General features: G+C 53.2%; 1 protein-coding gene across 1 annotated transcript in view; it reads right to left on the bottom strand.

Annotated features, from left to right (window-relative positions):
* Positions 1–2,323, bottom strand: part of ZMAT4 (zinc finger, matrin-type 4) — a 49,168-nt gene extending 46,845 nt beyond the window's left edge. The window contains exon 1 of the mRNA XM_009895404.1: positions 2,222–2,323. Coding sequence (XP_009893706.1) covers positions 2,222–2,323 — 102 coding nt within the window. The remainder of the gene's footprint in view (positions 1–2,221) is intronic.
* Positions 2,324–7,847: the final 5,524 nt, after the last annotated feature.

Genomic DNA, 7,847 nt, shown 5'->3' with positions numbered 1-7,847 from the left:
GATGGAGCTCAGGAACATTCAACACCACAGTTTTGCACAAGAACAGCCACGTTGTGAATTCTGATGCTGTAAAGTGAATATTCTGACCACAGACTTGATCTGCTCATCTGGCCAGGGACGAGAAACACCTGATGTGAGCAGGATGAGAAAGACCTTATGAGCCGGTGTGTGGCAGGAGGGACGGCCTTCTCTGCTCACGGAGCAGATGCTCAGACCAAACAGCGTCAGAGCAAGAATTATCTGCAGAAACTATTCTCCAATAATTTCCCGTGATTGACACCCATGGGGAAATCGCACACTGCTTGTCCGATGCCTGACTAGAAAAAGAGGCTGAGTTCACCGAACAAGTGACTCACCACAAATTATTCACCCGGTCTCTCGGGGCCCCGTCCGGCTCGCGTCGGGAGGAGCCGGCGGCGCTGCAGAGCGGGTCCTGTCCACATCTGCAGTCAAAGCACAAGGACCCGGCAACCTCCGCCGCACCACGCTGCCGGCAGCCCCGAGGCGTCATGCATCGGCTGCACGGAGCAGAACAGCCGGCGTACGGCTCTGCGCGCCCAGGAGAGCTCCTCGAGGGCACTGGCACCCAGCGCTGCCTTCCCGTGAAACCTTGGGCAGATTTTCGGCCCTCTCGCTGTGTCTGCGGGATCCGTGGGAACGGGGCATGAGGGGAACGTGCGTTACGCTCCGGAGCAGTGACCAGAACAGACACCCCAAGTTGCCCTGTCGAGAGGAGGGACCACTGCCGGGACACGGCAAAGCGCAGCACGGCCACGGGGACACGGCAAAGCGCAGTGCAGCCGCGGGGCAGAGGCACCTTCAGCCTCTGGGGCCACCGGAGGAGAGCCCGGCCGGGGCCATGCCAGTCCCCCCACCGCTCACCCTCCCCGTCCCTCTGCTTCGCCTTTCGCGCCCGGCAGGCAAGGTGAGGCAATGACACGATTGTGCCGAACGTCTACAGCGTCTGCTGGGACTTCACGGGGGATGACAAATGAGCACAACACCTCGCGCTAGAAATACACAACAGAAAACCGTGTTGTTTTCCACATTTCAAAAACATCTGCTATGAATTAATGATTCGGCTCGTACCTACAAGTACAGGCGCAGAAGAAAAGAGATTGGCTGAGCACCCCATTGCTCACCTGCCGCAACTCCTGTTTCTGTGGCGATGCTTCTGCCTCCTGCAGACAAAATTTGGCATCCGCACAGCCCGTTATCAGGATCTGGAAGGTGTCCCTAAACCTGCAGCCTGAGACTTCACAGCGGCTGCCAGGAATCTGCTGCACACCCAGGGCAGCCAGAGGAGCGTTTACAGGAGATGTCTTAAGAAATTAACCAAAATAGACATGGAAAGTGCCTTACAAATAAATGTGCACTACTGTTTGCATTGTTCATTGGGGCAGCACAGCATTCCTGGATACCGTACATTGATTAAGCTTCTCGTATGTCTCCACCGGTCACACCGAGACAAACGTCTCCCCTGTACATCCATTACTAGACACTCAAACCAGAGCAAAGATTTGGGGAAACTTCATCTTCCAGGCCTCTTGGCACAGATTCGGATTTTGCTGAAATACTGCAGAGCTGCTCGGTGCCGGTTTCCCGCATCCCACAGAGCGGGTGCCGACACAGACCGGCAGTGGCGTTCACAGCAGCATACCCCACCCTTGTTTAACAGGAATTTATTTAATTTTGTTTTGAAGATACGCAGTGCTGTTAATTGCTGTTCTAACATGTCTCTAATATATATCCTTTCTAATTATTTATCACTTGCTTACGTCTTAAGTGCTTAAATACATTCACAAATACTAATCTATTCTCCACACAATCAGTGATTCCTACTCAGCAAAGCACAGTGCAGCACGTTTAATACAAAAACTTCAGTTTGTTCTGCTAAACTCTTAATTGATGTCCTTGCTAACTATGTTTCTTTGAAAACTAGCTTCCAGGCATGTTCAAATTGCAGTCTGACTTTGCAAATTTAGACAGAAGAAAAACCCACGCACGCAGCAGACAAGGTTGCGGTGACATCATTTACCGAGTAAGACACCACCAGTAAAAATGGTCTCTTCAATCTTGAGTTTTCAGAGAGGAACTTTAAATGCTGGTGCAGCTGCTTGCTGGGAACACAGTGGCTGATGCCGCCCTGTAAAAGACGCGGCTGCAGGAGGCAGCGATGGCGAGCTACAAACCAGAGCAGAGTCACCAAAGAGCATCCTACCTCGTAATGGGCCACGCGCTGGGACTCGGAGATGAGCTGAGCGCTGCACACTTTGCAGTAACTTTCAGTGAATAATTCCTGGTCGATGTCGGACGATTTCATCTGTTCATGGCAGAGAAGAGACAACAAGCAGAATCAGTTACAAACGGCAGGCAGAACAGGACACCTTCGGAGAGGGCCCCCACAGAGACATGGGCAAAGCGACGCTTGAGTCGAGCGGTTCTGGTCACCACGGGGGAACGAAAGTGTGACACACAGACCGCCCCCCCCCATCCCCACCTACACCTCAGAGTCCCTGGGTTTATGCACAACCAGCGCGGTGGCATTTCTCATCTCCCCCGGCCCCACGTCCCGCCCGACACATGCCTGCGCCCCAGGAGCATCCGGACCGCCGAACACCCGCGGTCACGGCAGACTCCTGTGCTGCTCTGCAATTATATTTCATGTGTGAGCTACAGCTGTAAACAGCTGTTCTTCTCCATTACCTTTCGTATCTAGAAATGCCACGTACATAACCAGCTATAGCATATATCACCCGTGGCTCAAAACACGCTTAACCATTTGTTACACAATACGAAAGAGCTGATAAAGAGTTTTCTATAAAACGCAAATATCATTACAACCTGGAGGAAGGTGTTTTGAAGCTGGAAGGGTGCTCTGCTATATTTCTCAATTCAGACATGGAAGGAAATTGCTCGGGTGATTTACTGGGCTGAGCTGTGCTCAAGCAGCTGTTTAAATATTTGTGCGTTCACAGCTTCCAGGGAGGACACGTGCGCTCACAAAGCAGTGCGCTGAGTGATGGGGGTCGCGGGAATACGTCCGTTCTCTGCTCACACCGTCGGCGCTGTGTCGGGACCGCGGGTGTCCAGCTCCGACCTGACACCGAGGTGCGCGCCAGGGAGTTCGGGGATAATAAAAGACTGATCCCAGGCAGAGCCAGAAAACACCAGAAGTAGCTTCGCAGTCGGGACACTTAAAAACAAAACCCCCAGTGCAATTCAAGAGGGAAATAGAGGCTGATGCCGTCTGACTGATGCTAAGAAGAACTCTATTAATTCGCAATCATAACAAACTTGGGCATAATGAAGACTGATAATACAGTTTTTATAGAGTTTATCCCTCTGATTAGGAAGAAGAACAACATGGAATGAACAAGTAACGAGACCTCATTAGCAGAAAGACCTGTCGCTGCTGGGCTGCGCACGGAGCTCGGGCCACTGGGGCCGTCCCAGAGCGCCCGCAGGGTCCCCTGGGCTGAGGGAACGGGGCTCCCTGCGCACGTGGGCGTGCAGCGAGACCGCGGAGCTGGAGGCGCGTGCACCGAACCCCCAGACGTGTCGCAGTCTCGCAAGTATTAAGATCCCTGCACGTTTCACAAAACCAAGGAGCTGAGCGGACAGCGGATGCTCTCAGCCCGGAGAGACCGACTTGCCCCCAGCTCCAGGACAAGGTTCATTCGGGTGTTCATCGTCTACCAAAGACACAACTCTCGGAGCTCCTCGGCTGGTGCCCTTGCTCCCCACAAAGGCACTTGCTTGTTTTCTCTTGCTATCTGCTGAGATTTAATCTTCATTTACTCTGTCTAGAGAAACGCTGCATTGAGAAACCTTCAAAGACACCAAAAGACCCTTTTAGGAGTACAAGAAGTGTTGCAGAATGGCATCAAAGGCAAAATAGAGGGGAGGGAAGAAATCTCACGTAAATACAACAGATTGACACAAGGCAAACCGAAGAATCTCATTAAACCTGAATCCAGTAGCCAAGTCAGAGGCAGGTAATATTGCCCACATTTGCATGCAATCTGCAGTGCTCACAGTATAAACTCTCATTGCAAAAATCAGAGTAAATCAAAAGCTGCTCAGTATTAGTTGGCCCTTTGTGCTCGGATACCAGTTCGATTCTGCCTCGAACACACGTGCACGCGAACAGAGCGGTCTGTCCCCCCTTCGCGGCAGCAGAGGCTGAACAGGCTTATCCAGCAACAGGATCTAATGTCTTTTCCCCAAGCAGTAACTTCTGATACAGGTATAGGATTTGTTAGCCTCAATATTGCCTGTTAGGTTTTATGTGCCACTGTTGCTACACAAGGATATAATGCATCGCAACAGGTGAACACAGTTATTATGCTGACAAGGAGAATGTTGCGCAGTGTGATTCATGTGTAACTATTCAAGTTACCGAATAAGGTCTCTCTGGAATGACAGACCCTCAAGTAACGCATCGGGAGCGCAGTGACAGGCGACAGGAGCATCCCCGGTGTGCTGTCCCTGCAGGTGACTCGGGTACCGCCGGGTCTCGCCTGCTGTACAGAGCCAGGGAAAGCAGAGCTCTGATGAGCCACAACTCGTGCGGCACCCACCGCGACACCGGCACCCGCAGGGTCCCACCGAGGGCTGACCCATTCCCCTTTTGGCTTCAGCTCAGGCCCTTTTTTACCACAACCACCTTTTCCTTCCAGCGGGGTCACAGCACGCACGGCCTGACCCAACCCACACCTTTCACACGGGACCAGCGTTCCCCCAGCCACGCGTGCCCGGTGCCCCCAGCCCCTCTCCCGACGGACGGGCTGCCTCTCGCTGCGCCCGTCCCCACACCGCAAACCCCATCGCTGTGGGGCAACAGCTGCTTTGCTCCTGCTCCCCTGCCCCGCTCCCGCAGCCACGGGCATCCTCCCGGCTGGCACCGCGCTGCTCTGCACGCCCGTCACTGGAGCATCTCGGCGGGGAGACGCGCTCCGCAGCCGGGCACTTGGGGACAGAGTCTTTCTGCACCGGATGCCCACAGGAGTGGTGATGCTGTGGGACAGCGTGGTCCCCCCAGAGCTCTCCGTGCCCCGGGGAGCGCGGCCAGCCCAGGGCCGCTGAAGCTTGCCGGACGGCAGAGTCCCCTCGTCAGGGAGCAGAAATGCAACTCCGCGTCCGCCCCAGGAGCCCGGCAGAGGGTTTCACCGCTTGTTTGTGACGCTTTTTCATAGTGCTGAAAAGGGACAGCGAGGCCGGGGAGCGAGGGATGGGGATTAACGGGAACAGGAGAATAAGCGGAAGCAAAGCCTCCTTCGTGCCTTTGCATGAATATATTAGGCTAAACTGTAGAGTAGATTCAAGCATATGTAAGCCTGGCTACTTAAACTAATTAGAAAGCTCTGGTAACAATACCTGCCTTGGGCAAAATTTATTACGAGGAGTTTGACAAAAATAATAGATTCACCTTAGCAAAGAAGATTTCCTCACAAGCAATCCGCTACCAGCACCCATTTATACAAATCAAAGCGCAAAGCCACCACTAAAACCCCGACAGCCCGAGAACAAGTTTAACTTCGACCACCAGCTATCGACTTGAGAAAACTGACATTCATGTGTCCCACATGAATGCAGGCGAAGAGCAAAAGTCCCTTCCCCTTCTCGGTACCCTCCTACTCGCCCCCCGCTGCCGGAGCGCCCCCGTGCAGCTGCACTGCCCGGCATCTCTTCCCGGGGACTGACACTTTAAACTCCGCTGCCGCAACCTGACGGCTCCACTTAAAGCTCATATGATTCCTGGCTGATAGCTGCTTCCTTTGCTTTTCTTAAAATACATGTTTTTCTGTACTCTTCTATTTTCCTTTCCAGCATAACGCGCTACAGCGTTACATCCAAAGGATGCCAAGGCAATATGCAGTGAAACGAGTACACCAACGTGCACCCCTCCACGCTGTGTTTGGAAGCAGGCTTGGCCACGGTCACGGTCCGCAGGGTGCCACCAGGCTGGTCCTGCACGCAGACCGCGGGAAAGGTCCCGGGCCGGTGCTTCCCCGGGGATCCGCACAGAGACCCGGTTCCAGCAGGCGAACCGAAGGAGGGACCTGTCTGCTCCCGACAAAGGGATTGGTACAGCGATGCTGTAACCGCAGCGAGGACACCGCAGGTGCCTGCTGATGGCATCTGTGCATAGCGGCAAGGGCTCCCCTCTGCAGCGAAAGGCAGACTCGAGACATGAAGCCCCGGGAAAAAGAAAATAGCTCTGGTGTGTGGGTACCTGACCCAAAACCAGGGCTGTCTCCTGCTCCAGAAAAGCTCCTTTTTGCCCCCGCTTTTGTCTTGACTCAGATACACTCTGCATTATCATTTTGTGGGTCGGCCCTAGCAGTGATTTATTAACTTCTTTCGCCTGCAAGTGTCATAAAGAGAGTTCATAAGCAATTAATATTTATATATTTCTAACCACTTAATTCCACTCTGACTCCCCCTGCCTACAAGTGCCTAACAGCTCAGAACTGACTGGTCTCTGGCTGAGCCCCACTGCGCAGCCCATCTCTGGCAAAAAGCGGCGTGGAAGGGGGGGCTTTTCTCCACCACCAGCCCTCAGCGTGTCATGGCTGCAAAGCACCGCGTGCCTCCGAGACGCTCGAGGAGAACTGCAGATGCTGAGCAAGGAGGGACATGTTCCCTGCACGCTCGCAGAGGCTCTTCTTGCTGAGAGCTGAAGAATTACCGTGCGATTCAGAGCCTTGCCAGCTGGACTCCAACCGTTCAGCCGAGCAGAAGCCCTTGGTCTGCACACCAAGGTCTAAACGTCTGAAACTCTTGGTCTCCTCCTCCTCCTCCTCAGGTGGGGACACGGACAGTGGGACCTCCACCACAAACACCGACCACTCCGTCTCCTTCCCGTGGGGCGCAGTGCTGCCCCTCGCGGGGGCACTCAGGCGCTGATGTCCCCCTCCCGCTTCCGAGCGGTAACCTCTGCACATGTCAGCTCAGCATCTCCAGGAATGGCAAACTCTGTCATAAGAGACTTCATTTTAAATACCTTGTGCCATATGGCTGCGATTCTTCTCAGCAGTTTCAGTGACTGTAACAGCTTAATGAAAATCAATTTGATGGGGCTGACTCCAGTTTTTGGCAACCGCTAGAAAGACGCTAACTAAGTTGCATTAAATTTTAGAGGACAGCAATCCACATATTGACATCAGAGACATATTCAAAGCCAAATTCCTTTTTAAGGATACGCTTTGCACCAGCGGAATCCCACCGGACAGGGAGAGGTGCTGCGCGTGTACCCGACACACAGGAGAGCGGTGGAACTGCACCTGCAATAAACGCTTTTGGGATCCAGAGCAGCCAGGACAGTGGACGTGCTGCAGGCCCCCAGTGAGGTGTAGGGACCGGCGGGACGGGCGCGAGCTGCAGCAGCCTCCGCCGCCGCGACAGCCCCGGGGGTCCCCGCTCACAAGGCAGGAGCAGAGGCACAACCTGCAGTCACCGCTAGCGAATGCTTCCCATCACATTTCTGATGAATACTGTTGTAATCTCCTTTCTGGCAACCTTCCCTCAGCAAGCCGCTTCTATTTTTATTGGTGTATACCCCCTGCTAGCAGGTTTGTTGCCCCCTTTTTTTGAGCAATGAGCTCAGTGAATAGGAAAATAAGTTCTTTTAATAACGGGAAATTCACGGCAGGTAGCAAAAGTTCCAGAGTACATGACAAACATGAACAAGACAGTTTTTCTAATCCCAAGTTTTGCCTTTTGTATCACTTCACAGATCACCCTTGGTATTTTTCACTGTCAATTATTTCTGTATTTCGACAACAATAAGCAGAAAACCATGAAAACTGCGAGAAGCTGCAGATGACTTCATGTCATGTCAG

The sequence above is a fragment of the Charadrius vociferus genome, unplaced genomic scaffold, assembly GCF_000708025.1.
Source record: "Charadrius vociferus isolate BGI_N301 unplaced genomic scaffold, ASM70802v2 scaffold661, whole genome shotgun sequence".
Taxonomy (NCBI): domain Eukaryota; kingdom Metazoa; phylum Chordata; class Aves; order Charadriiformes; family Charadriidae; genus Charadrius; species Charadrius vociferus.
This window is presented reverse-complemented; position numbering and strand designations above follow the sequence as displayed.